Here is an 18,205-nt window from a genome sequence, read left to right as displayed (position 1 = left end):
GCATGGGCGAATCATCAGTCACATGATCTAAGATTCCCAATAGTTAGTGAAAAATCTGGATTAAAATCATAAATTGTGAAAAGTTTGGGGGGAAAAAAAGAGTTTATTTTTTTGGCCATATCGCCCTGCTCTAGCTACAGAACACATTTCATTACGACTTCTATGTTTTCTCAGTCACTCTGAAGTTTTGGGTGTGTCCCAGCTGAGTCACGTCCACCAATCAAAAGTCATGAAAAGCAGCAAGCGAAACTCACTTAACAGCCAAATGTCATTGTAACTCCCGTGCTGTCGGATGCGCTTGTTGATAAATCCGGCACACCGTGGTGCATGGTGCTCACTGCTCGGGTACGGGAAGCTTTTTTCCACCTTAAGTCTATTTTTTCCATTGTGCGTAGAGGAAAGACACATAGAAACACAACTCATCACAAGAAAATACATCATATCTCGCAATATAATCAACACTGCAGGTCCTGCAGTCCTAAATAAAGTTTATCTGACTGAACCTGTGACACACCGAGCGTTTTTGCTGCGTCCTCGTTCAGCACTGAGGTCACAGGTCGCAGGGTGACAGAGACGTGTTTGGGCCAAGTTACGAGCTTTATCTGTTGAAATATCCCTTTTTCCCTTTGGGCATTTCTGCTTTGTTCAACAGCTACAGTAGAGAGAGACAAGGCGAGGGAGAGAGGAGATGACATGTTAGAAAAGGTTCAAACCGAGGCCTCTGTGGTAAGGACTGAGCCTTGATGTGCGGCACGCGCTCTCCCCGCTGAGCCACCAGGCGCCCCAGCTGAAATATCTGTAACTACGCTTCTATCTTACAGAGATGCAGCTATATTTACTGGACCTGTGATGAAGCTGAAAGAAAAAAAAAAATCGCAAAACATCTTGTGAAATCTTGTGACATTTGGAAGATCTTGTGAAACTTCAGGACATTTCTACAGGGAAAAGTCAGCCGGCTCCAGACGGCTCAATAAAGCTGCTGGTGTGAATATAGGTCAGTGGAAATCCGTGTGACTATTAGCGATCCACTGCGAGTGTGTCTCTGCCTTAACATGGAGGCTGTGCCACGTTCACATTGTGTCAGAAGAAGAGGAAGAATCTTTGATTACTGTGACACTTTTTTGTCATTGAAACATATAACGTGGTTCCGAATGCCAAAAATGCACAGAGTTACTACAAGGGAGGCGGGGGGAGGGATGGTGTGAATGTTTTTTCCCAGGATCAGATTTAACATTTATTTTAAATTTCATACAGCTTGAGCACAACATCCCTCCAAGCTCAGCTGCTTTGGGTTAAGATGGTGGCGTGCCACCAAAAACCAGCAGATTATGGATGACTGTGTGAGTTTGAACTTGTATTTTATTTGGGAGGATGAAATGTAAGCAATGTCAAAATCTTGTACAATAGACACATATTCTGAATTGCAACACGATAAACCCAAACTTTTTTTTCCCCACTGAATGCATTATATTTGCATTATAGTGCAACATCCCCCTCTCCCTAAGACAAGACTCCCCCTTGGATGTCTGTTTTGTGACAAACAGAGATGTGGTCCAGAAGAACAACATGGATACTGTTGTTGTCTGGCAGACCCCAAACCCAAAGCCAAACCGCCCTCCATAACAGCACAAGTGTCTCACCTCTTTCCCCAATATGAGTTGTGATCTGGTTGGTCAGGACCACCTAGGGAGAAAAAAACAGAGACAAAGGCAGACAGGTTGGCTTGGCACAGCCGTGGTTTTGTCAATGGCTTGCAAGTCATTACTTTTGTTATCCAAAGAAACTTAAGACAGAGTGAAACACTGGATTAGGCTGAAATTCCTCGATTGCCAACATTACAAGCGACCAACACTAAGAAGGGCAAGGGTCAGACCCAGAGAACTCAGACATTATTCCTGGGATCACCATGATCCTGTAAAAAGAGCGGTGTTTGGAGAAGACGGAAGAAAAATAAGAGCTATGAAAGGTAGTTATTTCAAAAGAGGGGCATGCGAGGGCAAGCAGAGGGAGAAGACAGAAAAGCTGTGATTCAATGGGGAGAGGATGCTATGAGGTAATTCTTTAGTAACTCTACTGACGAAATTTAGCTGGAAACGTGACGGTGAGTCTGATCCAACTGAAGGAGCACAAGCGTATGTGATCATTGGGTTACAAAGGGTTCAAGTACATCTTTTATTTTTTGGGGAAATGTTTACATGGGCGTTGTGTGTTTAACTTAAATGTAGTGCTACTGGCTTGATCTCCGCTGAGTACTCAAACCTTGTGTCACTGAACACCACTAACCTGGATGAATAAAGGCCAAAAAAAAAGAATTAGATCTCACCTCACTGCAAAAATGCAAAATCTTACCAAGATTATTTGTCTTATTTCAAGTCAAAAATGCCTGAGCATGGAACGATGTTGTGCCTTTGTCTCTTGTTTCATTGGCAAAATTTGCCAGTGGAAAAAGTGAAAATTCACTTGAAATAAGTGAAAATTAGCTAGAAACAAGAAACAAATTTTGCCAATGAAACAAGCAAATTTTCACTTGTTTCAAGCAAATTTTCACTTGAAACAAGAGACAACTGTCTAAAAACAAGTTACTTCTGAGGTGATCATGTCTTATTTTAAGTGTAATGAGATATTTTGACTAGGAATAAGACATTTTTGACTTGAAATAAGACAAATAATCTTGGTAAGATTTTGAGTTTTTGCAGTGCTCATACATGAAAACTCCACTGGACCTGCTGCAATTTGCTTTTTTATTCTACGGGCATTTATCCTGGAGAAGCTGAGTGAGCATGCATGCACTTTTGCAGTAATGGGCATTCACATTCACACATAAGGCCTGCCCAGTGCAATCACAGTTTTGAACAGCTGCTGAACAGTGGAGGGTTCCCTGCCTTGCTCAGGGGCATCTCGGACAGCTCAGCAACACCAACATGTCTGAGAACCAGTTTAAGGAATCAAACCGGCCTTCGTCATATAAAGGCGACTGATAATAAAGGCATCAGCTCCGTCTGGATTTACATGTTCTGGACTGAAAATGCAACAAAAACGTCAAACTGATCAGTCAGTTCCAGCTGACTAAAGCGAGACTGTTGATCAGAATGAGTCCGGATTACTTTAATCAGAGAGCAAAAACAGCTACAGACGGTCACGACTCTCATCAGCTGTGGGCCGCTGCTGCACAGGATCAGAACGAATTCCTGACTTTTGACTAGGAGGCTAACATCAATGCTTCCCTCAGTCAATCCGATATGATATGAATTATGATGCTGTTCCATTCACAAATGTTTTTGTTTTGTTTTGTTTTGTTTTTCAAAGTTTAGTTTGTTCATTACCTTTGGAAATTCATTTGGTTGATATTTTTGAATTTAAAAGGAGTGCACTGCAGACAGAGTGTTATTTATCATCTGTTTATACTGTAAATTGCACATTGCCCACATCTATGCACATTGTATACATCGATGCACACTGGTTTTTTTTTGTTTTTTTTTGCACATTGTTTTTTGCACATTGGGTACTTAGATCTTTAGATCTCGAGTGTCATCTTTTATTCTTTATTTTTTATATTCTTTATTTTTTATTATTCTTCATTTTTTATTTACTTAATCTTGTACTCTGTGGATACTGCTGAAAACTGTGAATTTCCTTCGGGATGAATAAAGTATCTATCTATCTATCTATCCATCTATCTATCTACTTCAGCAAACAGAGATAAGGCAGAAAATAACATTAACGTTAAATAAATGCTCAGCAATTTAAGTGCAGTGATTTTGCATCTCATTTGTTATTATTATTAAATTGTTGTGTTTTATTAGATGCAAACAACAACAACATATCGGCATTATATATCAGCCATTGGCCACCCTGCTCTCTAAATATTGGCATCAGCCATTGAAAAACCTTCATCGGTTGACTGTTTAATATGAATGGGACAAGGCTGGTACACTTTGTATATGTTTGGTGTTTGCTGCTGCCTGAATACGCACAGTGATCGAACACAGAAGTAATGAGCGTGAAGTAAATTCTGTGCATGACAGTAAAACTAGTTGGACTGGACTCCCATGACAAACTGACTCTGTCCCGTTTTAATCCCGTCTTAAAGAAACAAAACAGGCAGATGAAGCCCTGCAGCCCTTCTGGGTTTGTTTTGCTGGCACGCATTATAATAAAACCTCAGTGATATGAAACTCTGTATGTTCCCAGGCCTGTCTGGTGCCGTGTTTTTCCAAAACAGCCCTATCATGGTATTGCTTTCATGAAAAAAAATGCAACTAAAATGATACCAACTCATAATTTTAGAAAGGAATCTCTAGAATGAGACAGTGCATCACACCAATACACTGAGATAATTTCTACCTAGGTGCAGACCATATGCCTCCACCTGACCACAGCCTTTGGAATAGTAGCTTGATAAATGGGAAAAAAAAAAAAAAAAAAAAATACAAAACAGACTCTCAGCTTTGGAAACAAAATAATGGGGTGTCTACTGGTAACAGACAGTTTTTTATAAAATGTTTTAATTAACAGAAAGGCAAACCAAATTTCAGACTAATCACTGAATGAATCATCTTTTTCTTGTCCACAACAGCATCACAGGTAAGTGCTATAAATAGGGCACACTGTGCAGGTCAGTTTTAGGTTGCAGTATGGTCGGATATTAACTAGATGACTGTAATAACATTTTAACAGTTTACTTTAGGGTTTGATATGAAGCTGCTGCTGTAATAAATCTAACCAACACCATTTTCACTCCAAAGAGCTTGACAAGGGTAAGTTCAGGGATTTTCATTGAATTTTCTCCACAGGTCAGTATAACAGGTGAGTATAAGGTGAGTAGGTCATTGTCCCAGCAGGTCAGTATAGTTTTATTATGTCAGAAGCACTGATCTGATGCAGAAGAGCTTGAAGAAGAGCTATGTATAACAGAAATAAGCAAAAATGTTTGGATTAAGACCTAATATTAACCTAAGTTTGAGACTAACTTAACAATGATATTCATAAAAGTGAAATTAAGACGTTTTAAGACCTTTGAAGGACTTGTGGACACCCTGTATGAAGTTCAAGAGGAAAGCTTATGAAAAAGACGTGGTCAGTTCAAATTCCAAGAATAACTGGTAACCGGTTCCCATCCCTCAACAACTACAACCATGATGCCACCGGGCAAGGCACTCAGCCTCAGTTGGCTGCAGCGAAGCAGCTCACTGGAGGACTGCGGTCGTGTTAGGAAATCCAGGTGTGAATGTGTGCCACTGGCAGAGTGAATGTGAAAAAGGGTGTTGCTGAAAAAACGTCAGTCAGCAAACCCTTCCTTGAATAAATAAAGATTAAACGAAGCAAAGCGCTCCAATCTGCCAAAGTCATCAACAGTGTGATTAAATATGGTTTTGGCACTTCAAACAGAACCTTAACAACACTTAATCAACTGAACAGCCTTGCTGCTATGGCCCTGGGTGCTACTGATAAAAGTCTTATTTTTTTTAGTCACGACAGTCTAAAAAAAATAAAAATAAAAGAATGCCAAGAGGGCCACAGCGAGGTAACTTCCCTCCCTCCTTTGTGTGCGTCTTGTCAGGGCACATTTTAGTTTAACTGATAATGAAAGGTAAGAAAAAACACACACACACACACACACACACACACACACAAACACACTAAGGCTGTGTGCTTTGTCAAGTTCCAACAGCACTCAACCGCACCACAAACATCCCTCTGCCAAAACATGGGCACAAAGTCATGGCACATGTGGCTCAAGCATGACTGAAAACACGAAACGCGCAGACAAATTTCTTAAAAAACAGAGCCGGGACGGGGACAGTCCTGGGTAATGACAGAGGGCTGAGAGAAGGAGATTATTTGAACAAAAGCTGAGGGCATCACAAGGATCTTGTTGCTACGTAACGCCAAGTAGGGCCTATGTGACATGTGTACATAAAGCCAGAGCACAGGCTGCTCCTGTGTCGGAGCTGAAACGCCTCAAGCTGCGGGTTGCACGCCCCCGAGGCAGCGACGGGCTCTGAATGTACACCAGGACAGAAATATGACTGTTTTAACTTCTTTATGCAGCAGGAATGAGTCCCCCTTCTCACCACCACAATGTTGTGTGTGAAATTAATCTTCACACACATTGAAATCAGTGTAACCACAGTCACCTCCACTGGAATAAATGGGGTTTAAGTTGCTTGCTCAAGGGCACTCAGTAAACTTGAAGCAATAATTTGTGGCATTTTCATATAATAAGTTTTTGTGTTTACCCTCTTTCAGTTCAGATTCAGTTCATGAATCTTTTTCTAGAGCTGGGTATCGCCACTGATTTCCCCGAGTCAATTCGACTCTGATTCACAACGTCCAAAATCGATTCAATTTCCATTTCAATATGTTTTATAGGGGTGGCTAGTGCTACGTCATAAATCACTTCCGGGTCCGAACGGGTCCATCCGATGGTAAACAGCGATGGTAGCAGCCTATCTTTACCGCTGGATTGTAAAACGCCCGGTAAGGCTACGAAGACATGGAATACACCGTTTAAAAGGCGACGCTGTGAAGATTCATCCACATTTTAAGATAAATATATCAAACTTTTACTTCTCACTTTATGAACTCCAAAGTACAACGCGACCAAGCAGGGCCCTGGGTTATTTAAACTAACGTGAGCCACACAACACCGGCCGGCATGGATGTAAACAGCAATGGCAGCCGCTAAAGAGCCAGTCACCTTTTTTACGGTTACTTCATATTTTGCCAGTTTCCCGAATTCGGTAAAAAAGGGACTGAACTCGTACAACAAAGTCGAGGCTTCCATGAAAAAAAAAAAAAAAAAAAAAAATGCCTGGTATGAGGTTGAGGTGAGAAAGTAATGTTAGCTTAATTTAAGGATGTCAGCAATAAAGCTAACGTTACTGTACCTGGGTAACGTTAATTATTGTTTAATTGTTTATGTTAGTAAGTAAAGTGTATCAGAATAACTACCATGGTTAGTTGACAACGTAACAGACAACTGTACAGTGTAGTAGTTGGTAGCGCTACCTAGTTACCGTATTTCACCAATTAATCGCCCGGCCGCAAATAGCCGCCTGGTTCTTTTAAACGCCTGGGGTCTGCACCCATTTTGCCACCGTGGCGATCCACCGAACGGAAAATCCAAGAAGACAAATGTCGCAGTCCTGCCCACAGTGTCTGACTGACAAACTCGAGGAAGGACAGAGGGGAAACCATGGAACCGCTCCACAGATGTACCGGTATATTTGGCTGGTGGCTACAGACGTGATGTATTCCTGCATTAGAGGTGCAGTTTACCAAGACACCTGCTGTGCCTTGGCTCGTACGTCGGGGTCTGTGGACGCTGGACTCAAACGCTTTCTCAGGAGACCGAGGAGGAAACTGGGGAGTGGGGGGGGGGGGGGGGGGGGGGGGGGGCACTGATCTGTATCTGATGTTTCTTCTTCTCCTCGTATTTCTGTACAAATGCGGATTTCAGTGCACAGAGTCAGGGGCAGGGACCCCCAGAGAACCAGAAGACACAAGTGGGACCTGCTCAAATCAGGTCATATCAGCATATGAACTCATGTTAGTAAATGTTGTGCTAGTGAGAGGCCTGGTAGTGGAAGCAGGAAGAGCAGCAGTGGTAGTAGTTGTAGAAGCTGAAGCAGTAGTATTAGTGGTGATAGAGGGAGTAGTAGTAGTAGTAGTAGTAGTAGTAAAACAGAAAACGTAGCTGTAGCACTGCTGAAACACCACAAGTTGATGAAGAAATCCTCCACAGTGGAGCCAGACACACTCAGAAACACTACACAAAGCTGGATGAGGTGTAGCCCCGCTCGTCTCTGCCCTCTAGTGTGCTGCTTCGTCTTTTTCTGACGCCGAGCCAGACGAGACGCATTCCTCACAGCATGACATTAATTTAAGGAGAGTGTCAGATGGGAGTTGTTTTTGTTTTTACTCGATTTTCAGGATATCTAGGTGTATCTGCAGTGTAATGTTCATCCGCCTGACGTGGGTTTTCTTTGTTTGGTTTTGTTGTGATTTCATGACCTTGAGGAGGATGAGGGCAAATGTAAATGAAGAGCTTATTTTCAAAACACTATAAATCCATCGTGGAAATAAGCCTCAATAAGGCTGAAGGTGATCATTTAGTGGTTGAGGAGGCAGCCTGTAAAAGTGATTCATTTGTTAACCGAGAACTTTAAATATCTGCTACGCTTTAAAAAGTACTGTAATTTGTGTCAATGTTTTGCTATCAATCATGTTTTGTCAGGGGAGGCCTCACAGTTCTCCAAATGGTTGATCTCTCATTTTGGAGCAAACTCTTCATATGATACCACTGACATCTAGTGGTGGAGAACAACATTACAACCATTTACCACAGAAGAAACTCCTCCTGAACCTCAGATATCCAAACCAGGGCTGGGAGCCTCCTTACCCTGTATGGGCTGGTATGTCCACAATTCAGACAAATACAACACAGAAGTGATTTAACCTGTGCAGGTGCTCTTCTAAAGACAGAGAGTCTGATCAGTGTTTCTCAGTTAAAATCCACTAACACACAGGAGGTGATGCATGTGTTATGGTTTTTTAGCTAACATAAGCAGTGATATCCACCATGGCTGAGCAGACAACACAAAAAGTGCAACCAGAAGAAACTTAAACTCCCACAACAGAAAATCGAAGTCCTGCCCACACTGTGTGACTGACAGGTGATCTCTGCAAAGTGCTGAAACACCACAGCACTTTATAAACCAGCTCTGTCTGTCAGGATGAAGGGGTTTGGTTTGCTTACAGGGATCTGAAACTCGTGAGCCAGGTATTTGAGGGTGGACGCCTCCTGGCCCAGCAGGTTGCTGCGGTGGATCAGGTTCCCGGGCAGCGTCGTGTCAAACTCCTTCCGCACCACCGAAGCCACCGAGTCCACGATGACCAGGCCTGCGGCGTTAGAGATGATGTCCTCCTCCAGTTTCTCCAACCTGAACTCAGGACAGAGCAAAGACCACATCCAGGGAATCAGCTAGAGAACATCCCACTGTAAATAACAGGCCTAACATAATTATTAGTATGCTCGCTATAATGCTTTTCTAATAATTTGCTCAAGAAAATAACAGGATCTATGGTCAAAAACAAAACAAAACAAAAAAATCAGTTCACCACCCATGTACAATTCACCGAACCGAGGACTGGAGGATCTGTGTTCATTTTCAGTTAAAAAAAAAAAAAAAAAAGTGCAACGCCACTCTTTGTTTTTTACCTGTAAACAAGCCAAATTTCACTTTGTGTGTTATTTATTGTGTCAGTTTCTTCATTCACTCTCTTATCCTATATCCCATATATATAAAGCCTTTCAGAAATCCAAGTAAGGCTTCACATAACTCAGTGATGGAGTTCCTGCAGCAGAAATCTATGTGTTAACCTGGTATCTCGCTTACACGGCATTTCACAAGTCGGATACCTGCCTGCACTGCTGAAGTGAGTGTAAAATCACTGACTGATGGAGCAACTTTGAAGACCTAAAAACTCTTAAGAGAAAATCAAACAGCGGAGAGCAGTCACTGTACCTGTTCAGGACGTCCTGACAGGTGAGCTCCCTGAACAGGTGAACCCGCCCGGCCATGTGCAGAACCTTCTCTTTGGAACAGAAGTAGTCTGGGAACCGGCTCTGGGCGATTTCCACCAACCTGAGATTAGACCGAGTAAAGCATGTCATAATTTATTGCATAACTTTCGTTTTGGTGATTAATATTTGCAGAATTTGACAATATGGAAACATTTATTTGTGTTTAGCATACCACTGATATAACTGGAATTTAGAGTAGTGTAAATAACCACTGAGGTAAAATGGCAGAAGCATTTGTCAGCACTGCGGTCACCTCTCAGCGGAGAAAGCGGACTCTGTGTCGATGTAGATCACACTGCTGTCCAGGCCGCCCATGCTCCTGGGTAGCGTGGCCAAGACACTGAGCATCAGACACATCTGGGTTTTCCCGCATCCGGACGGCCCCGTCACCTAAAGGATGCAGATTTATTTTTTAACATCTGACACATCATATCATCATATTTATTAAATACCAGATATCGACCAGGCAGTTTCATCCACTTCTGATGTGATGGATGTTCCTCCCTGACCACAGCCAGCCTGTAAAACCTGCAGCAGAATTTAATTTTCTGTTCTGGTGTCTTCGTCTCTGTAAACAAGTAGCACTCTACCGCACACAGGAGTTTCTACAGAGAACATCATCCAAGCAAACTCTGACCGATTCAGCTGTCGTCAAAAAAGGGCAAAGGTGACACAGACAGAAATTATTCAAATCAAGAGGGACAAAATATTCACACTTCAATTGTTTATTCCGGGACACATCATAGCAGAGAAACGATTGTGTTTCGGCACAGATTACTGAGCATAGCGTTAATTCAGGGAGGCTCAGCTCACAATCCCTGCTACATCAGCTGATTCCCTTCAATGCATTCAAATGGCAAATCTCATACAGGGCATCTTATCTAAGCTGCTTCCTCTGCAAGCCATTCTGCAACCCACCTCCAGATCATGCTGTTGTTTCCCTTTGTTGAGACCTCACTGGAACCAGCTACTATCCCATAAAGGCCGCATTAAACAAACTATATTTCATGTAATATTGATAACATCTTGTTCAACACAGGAGCGGCGAGTATCCTACATCAGCATCCAACAATCACCTTTTTATTTAGTACGAGAACTGCACAATCACACTGCGCAATCTACGGGACCAGGCGTGGAAAAAAAGATTGTGTTGTTGTTACCATCTGTTCATATCACAAAGCAGGCAGCTACAATTTCATTCAGGTGTCATTAACCGGTTATACAAAATGTATGTAGGCTTAGTTGGAATATTTTGGCTTGTCATGCTTTGTCAGTGGTTGTCATAGAATCGCCAGTTACCAGTGGCTAGGGGGCTCAGTGGCTCAATGCAGCTGCACACATGATGACACAAGCCTAATAGTCCAGTCATTTTATGAAAAAACCTTGGACAAACTGCAAGAGAAGCAAACTCAACTGATTCTGTATCCTCAGTTTGTCCTGAGTGAGGGGGAAAAAAGTCCCAAGAAATCCCATTGGTGGAAAGTTTTGAAAATCACCTATTTATGACCACATATTACCAAAAAACACTGTTTTTAACACACAGGGGAAAGGGGTTCAACATTTTACTTTCAGATATCACTATAAAAATTCACAAGTTGATTACACACACAAAGACAAGAAAAAAAGTCAATTACCAGTTCTTTGAATTATTCTGTTTACACATGCATATCACACATTATCTGATTTGATATGCGCTAATAAGGAATATAAGGAATAAATGCCAGAACAGATATTTAAACAGTGAATTAAAAGGTTACTATATATATAGTAACCTTTTAATTCACTGTTATATAGTAACCTTTTAATTCAAGGTTACTTTATATATAGTAACTTTCAAAACTTTCCACCAATGGGATTTCTTGGGACTTTTTTCCCATCACTCAGGACAAACTGAGGATACAAAATCAGTGGAGTTTGCTTCTCTTGCAATTTGTCCTAGGTTGACCCCAATTTTGGCCTAAAATTACTGGACTATAATGGAAATGTCAAGTGCAACCACAAACAAACAGATGCGTAGAAAATGACATGAGCTTGTTTTAAAGTTGTACCTCTGTGATCGTCCCGCAGGGCAGACCTCCTCGAAGGAGTTTGTCCAGCGCCGACAACGACGTAGGAAAACAGGACACTGCGTTTTGCTTCCACAACTCCAGGGCCTTTAAACACAAGGACTTCAATGACTGAGGATAGAAGGTGACATTTGATTTTGCTGCACTGTATGATTTGACACTGTGGTTGAACCAGTGTGCGAAATTACTACTGGCTTCAACATAAATGCTAAAAAAATCTGCTCTATTTCACTGTACTCTACGTTATCTTACTGTCTAGATCCATTTTGAACATCTACATGGCTGATAAAACAGCGTAAGTGGCCAGTCGACTGTGAGGATGTGCCTAAAAAAGTCACCACTTTCAGACACATTTGGCCTCATCTGATGTGAAATTTCATATTGTCACTCAAACATGTCCTATTTCATGTCATTTGCTTATTAGGAGGAAACACCAGCAAACTGCATCAAAGCAGGATGGGACAGTATCTCCCCGTCTCACAAGAGGACTTCCATAAAACCTTGGTAACAATATAATAAGAGTTTGTTTGCAGCGATGTATGAATTATGTTTATTTCTGAAACACAAAGCAACGGCACCAGATTACTGCAAGAGACTGCAAACTATTTAAGATGTTGTCAATACAACATTTTTACAAGAGACAATAGTACAATTTTGATGGAGAACTTGTGAAACGTGAACCGTCGCCGTGTAGAGGACAGAGTCAGTGGCTGCTGGACAAACCGTGGTGACTGGAGGTGCGATGGCTTTGCTGACCGTCTGCAGCAGCATTAAGGCATTTTGGTGGCTCAGCCCTGTGGTGCTCATCACTTCCAGAGGAGTCAGAGACAACAGATCCTGGAAGAAGAAGAGCCCAGAGTCAGACAAACTGCAAGCATCATGAGCGTTGCTACGGACAGTCACATCATGCAGGCTTAATATTTATATAAATCACTCCACACAGGAAATCTGGTCCATTTACTACAATTATTCAAGTTACAGACGGGTGAAAAATTGTACTGTGACATGGAAGAATAATAATGAGCAGGCCCAGGTGACTTCGATTTTGGATCAAGATGGCAAGAGGACAAGATGTCAGTTACTGTCAGCAGGTGTGTTAGTCACAAAGACTGCTCAGCTGGCTAGTGTTTCAACAGGAACAGTGACTAAAGTGACATCTGACGAGCATCTCGTCCTCATGTGGCTGAGAGAGTCAATGCAACGTGATCCAACTGTCAGCAAGAACTGTCCAAAAACAACCGCACAGGGACGGATAATATATTAGGACCCTCATTACAGAAACAAATGCACATCTGAGAGTTGAGTGGTACTGCCCTACAGAGATGTGGAAAAAAGTGATGTGGTCAGAGGAGTTATTCTTCATTACAGTCTGGACAAGAGCTGTCCCGTAAGAGAGCGCTACCTGCCTGACTGCTGAACCCCGACACTGAGGGGGTCTGCTGGCTCCGTGTGGGGAACATTTTCCACCCAAATCACTACAAGGTTATTCTGAGTAAGGTAAGGTCACTTTATTTATACCCCCCCCCCCCCCACCCCCCCCCCCCCCCCCCCCCCCCCCCCCCCCCCCACAAGAGACAAAAGACAAAAAAAAAACAAAACAAAACTTAGCACTACATCAACACATAGAACTACTAGTACTACTGATAAAAACAGTGACAGATAAAAGTGCAGCGCTGTGTGTGATCAAAGGACATGAAATAAATTAATATGTGAGTGTATAGATAAAATTCAAAATTCAGAGTTGAGGCATTAAAAGATTGCCAGCCGCATACATACATTTACACACATACAGTTGTCATTTATTCAGTTTGGTTTGGCAACTGTTTGTTGGTATATCTAATTGCTGAGGGGACAAAACTCTCTCTATATCTCTTTGTCTTACAGGCTGGCAGTTTATATCTGCGCCCTGATGGAAGGGGCTGAAATTCATTGTGCAGAGGGTGGGAGCCATCTAGCAGAATGGAAGCAGCCTTCCTCTGTAGCTGCCTAGTGTAGAGGGATTCAGGGTAAAGCTGTGGCTCACCAGTCAGCCTACTGGACCACCTTACTATCTGACTGAAGGAGTTCTTATTATCACCTTTATCCTATGATGAAACATTTCCATTCTGATGGGACACCCCCAACCATGGGGCAGGAGGGCTCGCTGAATGCTTTAACCCTCTTATTATCTCTGGGTTCAATTTTCACAATTTAAACGGGATGACTGGGCAAACATTAAATTAACATCATGGTATGTTTTCAATGTCCTATACACATTCTGAGGAACTAGTATATAATATAAGATAGATAGGATAATCTCTTTATTGTGCACAGATGTGTAAATTTGCCTTCACAAGTTCCTTAAAAACATGTCACAGTAAATCATAAAAATTCAGAAATTACAAAAACACACAAAAGGCAGAGTACAAACAACAGTGACAGTCACAGTTCCAGTGTGAATGGGGTTTACCAGTTTAGCAGAGTTCCTGCATTTGGTATTAAAGACTTTTTATAAAAGTTCTTAGTTCTTAGTTGCTGCAGCGGCTCAATAGCGCCCTCCTGAGGGCAGTTTCATGAATTCTTTTAAGAGGGGACAAACAGGATCATACATAATATTTCCATTTATTTGTTTCACATGCATTTTATTATATATACATGCTAGCTGTCTCTGCTCTTTCCCAATAACTTCACTGGCCATGTTTATAATCCCAGATAGTCTGCTCTCGCTCTTAGACCCCAGGTGGCCACACCATGTCCACATACTGAAAGTTAAAATACTTTCAACAAGACTTCTGCGGACAGTCTCTAAAATTTCCTCACTTACGCCATATGAAACCAGTTTCCTCATTAGATACTGGCGTTGCATATGCCATATATAATCTTCGACAAACTTTCCTGTGCTTTAGGGCCCAAACCTAACAAACCCACACCTGTAGGAGTGCAAGAAACACTGATAATTAATGTGACATTTGAGAGAGAAAAACATGATTCCCACAAGAACTTTGATGTATAAACGTGGGGTATGTTTTATGTTTTTTTTCTATTTAGGTTGTCAACAGGACACAAACAGCACCTGACACATAATCTCAGGTAACAGTTTTTATTATCATCTGTCTGGAAGTTTAAATTGATTGGATGAAAATGATCTAAATCCTATGTTATGCTGTGGGTTTCTCACTGAGCACATCTCAGCCCAGTTCAACATGCATGGGAGATTCTGGACTCCCCACCATCATCATCACCATCACCATCATCATCATCATCAAAACCCCAAATGAGGGATTATCACAGTCATCACTTTGCCAGTCTAACCCAAAGAGCACTGAGGCCAGACTGGAGGTTTGGTGGCGGCCCAAAACCCTTAGAGAGACGCTTTAATGTGCTTTTCTCCTTCCCTCTGTCACAGTGTGTACTAACACAGACACCTGCTGCAGCCAAAAAACACAAGGTAACACATAATCTGCGCATAAATAACAGATTAAATCACATTAGCACAGCTGAAACGAGATGGAAGCGAATAAAGCGGCTAGAGTCCAACGCAAAATAACGATTAAAATACACTATGTCAGCATTAAAAGTTGAGTAAACTAGACTGAATCGATATTAAAGGTGAGTTTAAACCAGTTTAGGTGTGTTTACCCTCCACTACACGGAGTTTTGTTAAACTTTGAAGCGGTTGAGATGACAGCCGTAACCGACGTTAGCTAACCTGTCGTTACCTTGCAGCTCTCTATGTGCTGCCGCTGGAGCCGCTCGCAGATTTCCGGGGAAACTCCGGCTCGTCTCAGCCTTTTAGTCGCCATGTCGGCCTGGTCTCACCTCCCCTGTCGATGCGGGGAAATGTTAGATGAAAATAAACGAACAACCATTATTTTTCTCCCCCTGGGTTACAGCAGCAGCAGCAGCAGCAGCAACAATCCGCGGCTAACGAACACAACTGTGACTCGACTCTTCCGCACTGCACTATGGGTAATGTAGTTTTTTCCTCGATTACGCTACTTGGGCGCTCTTGAGTCGCTCCCTGCGTTCCAAATCGCATACTTATACTTTTTACTTTTAGTATGTACTGCAGCTGCCCTTACAAAGTATGTAGTTTAGTATGTAATATGCATGCTAATTCTTTTTCTCCCTACTAAATAGTATGGTAGTATGAGTATTGGAACGCAGGGCACGTTTGGACTGGAAATAGTGACAAAATGTTTTGTTTTGTTTTGTTTTGTTTGGACCTTCATTTTTACCTTCATTGCCGTGTTGTCGTCATAATGTCTTAATATGTTACTATTATGAGTAGCAGTAATAATAGTAGTGGTAAGTAGACACACAATCCTGTCTACATCAATGGAGCTGAGGTGGAGCAAGTGAGCAGTTTTAAGTTCCTGGGAATCAACATAACAGAGAACCTGTCATGGACTTCACATATCTCTGCCCTGGTTAAAAAAGCTTAGACACGGCTGTATTTCTTAAGGAAACTTAAGAAAGCAAAATTCCCACGCCAAGTTCTTGTCAGCTTCTACAAAGGAGCGATTGAAAGCATCCTGACTGGAAACATCACAAACTGGCATGGGATGTGCACGGCCCAGGACAGGAAGACTCTGCAACGAGTGACTAAAACTGCCCAAAACATCATTGGTACCCATCTACCAAGCAACAGTGATATCGGGGAGGTGAGGTGAGATCCTAAAAGACAACAGCCATCCCAGCCACAGCCTGTTCACCTGCTGCCGTCAGGCAAAAGATACAGAAGTATTCGCTGCCATACCACCACACTACAGAGCAGCTTCTTCCCTCAGGCTGTGAGACTACTAAATGCACCATCTGAACTCCTCCAGGCTTAATAATTCTATTTTCTACACAATCAATCAATTAATCAATCAAGAGGGAACCACACCTTAATTTCATTATTCAACCTGTTGATAATGACAAATAAACTTCCTTGTATCCTTGTATCCTTGTAATATTAGCATTAAAATTAATTTTTGTGTTCATTTGTGGGTGTTGATTAGCTTTAGGATATTTACACACTTTTATGTTTGAAGAAATGCAATGTAAAGAAACTTATTTGGAGGATTGGAAAGATGAAACTAAAATCCAGAGGTTTATAATGTTATCTGGCGCATTTTCAATGGCTAGAAAGTGTTAGACCATATTTAAAGCTAGAAAAACTTGCACAGGCACCCACACACACCACACACACACACACACACACTCCGCATTCATATTCACACAAGTATATCTGTATACATGTATTTTATTTTATATTTTGTTTCAGTATGTAACCATATGTGCTTCTACTTTCTTATTTATTTTAATTACCCATGTACTTGTTTGATATGCTGTGCACCTCATGTTGTTTGGTATGTCATCTTTACTGCATACACTCTGAAAAAATCAATAAAAAGATTTACTCTAGAATGTTATTTGGCCCTCAATATTATTTGGCACATTCAGTTTTTTCTTTTTTAATAAATTTGCAAAAAAAAAAATCTACAATTCTGTTTTCACTTTGTCATTCTGGAGTACTGAGTGTAGATTAACGAGAGAAAAAAATGAACTTAAACGATTGTAGCATCAGGGTGCGACATCACAAACACATCACATGAAAAAGTGATCAAAAATAAAGCTGTGAGGGAAACATTGCTGTACGTTGACTTCGCTCAGGATTATCAGCGTCTGCATCGTCAGACTTAATTGTCACGCAGAGTTCTCCTTCACAAACACAGCAGCTGCAGGTAATTATGAAAACAGTTTACTGAAAATGTAGCTTGTAGAGTGAAAATGAAGAATCTTGTGTTGGAGTTACAAATTAGCTGACGAACCTCTAACGTCAAACAGATTCAGAGGCTTTTGTCTCTCTGCTGCTGCAGAGTGTGTGTGTGTGTGTTTGTGTGTTGGTGAGCTGTGTGTTTGTTCTTGAACATGATTGTGAAGAGTTAAGAGTCCTGTTGTTTTGCAGAAATGTCTCCAGATGGCTCCTGTTAACAGATGGAGCTGCTCTGAGATGCTGATGCTTCCATATTTCAGCAGAGACGGCCTCAGTCAAAAGTGTGTGTGTGTGTGTGTGTGTGTGTGTGTGTGTGTGTGTGTGAGACAGAGGGGGGTTAGATTGGCTTCATATCCTTCATTTTAGATCTTTAGCTCCTTTACTTTAGATGGTCTTGCTGAGATATAAAACTGAGCAGATAATATTTAAAGTCCTGTGCTAGCCAATAAATTAAATTTTTTCTAACATCCTCCCCTCTCTTAAGTGCATTCAGCCCACAATTTTTCACAACTGAACTGAGGAATCCAAAGTGGGATTATCTCATCCAGTTGAAGGATTTTTTTTTTTACCTTGTTTGAAGAAAAACAGGATTTGAACATTGAATATAAGACTAATAACTGACTGAATAACTTGTTACAACTGTATTATTTTTTTTTTTTTTTGTCAGTGCAACTCCTTATTGACAGTGTCGTGCAGACGGTTGGCCACCTGATGGCGCCACAGCTCTGGTATCAGACTGGATCTCTGTTTGCTGCAGGAAACAGCAGGAACATGTCGGGACTTGTTCTGTTCCAGCTGCCACTTTCAGAG

The 18,205-nt window shown here is 41.6% G+C and overlaps 1 protein-coding gene across 2 annotated transcripts in view; it reads right to left on the bottom strand.

The window, feature by feature from the left end:
• Window positions 1-15,585, bottom strand: part of rad51b (RAD51 paralog B) — a 77,422-nt gene extending 61,837 nt beyond the window's left edge. For both annotated transcript variants that reach the window (XM_030047935.1, XM_030047934.1), the window contains exons 1-7: window positions 15,354-15,585; window positions 12,379-12,492; window positions 11,638-11,742; window positions 9,843-9,979; window positions 9,531-9,650; window positions 8,762-8,945; window positions 1,641-1,683 (exon numbers count right to left, since the gene is read on the bottom strand). In XM_030047935.1, coding sequence (XP_029903795.1) covers window positions 1,641-1,683; window positions 8,762-8,945; window positions 9,531-9,650; window positions 9,843-9,979; window positions 11,638-11,742; window positions 12,379-12,492; window positions 15,354-15,437 — 787 coding nt within the window. In that variant the 5' untranslated portion in view covers window positions 15,438-15,585. The remainder of the gene's footprint in view (window positions 1-1,640; window positions 1,684-8,761; window positions 8,946-9,530; window positions 9,651-9,842; window positions 9,980-11,637; window positions 11,743-12,378; window positions 12,493-15,353) is intronic.
• Between the last annotated feature and the right edge of the window lie 2,620 nt (window positions 15,586-18,205).

Source organism: Myripristis murdjan, chromosome 24, assembly GCF_902150065.1.
Source record: "Myripristis murdjan chromosome 24, fMyrMur1.1, whole genome shotgun sequence".
In the NCBI taxonomy this organism is placed as follows: domain Eukaryota; kingdom Metazoa; phylum Chordata; class Actinopteri; order Holocentriformes; family Holocentridae; genus Myripristis; species Myripristis murdjan.
The sequence above is the reverse complement of the archived record's forward strand: the minus strand, read 5'-3'. Positions and strand labels throughout refer to the sequence as shown.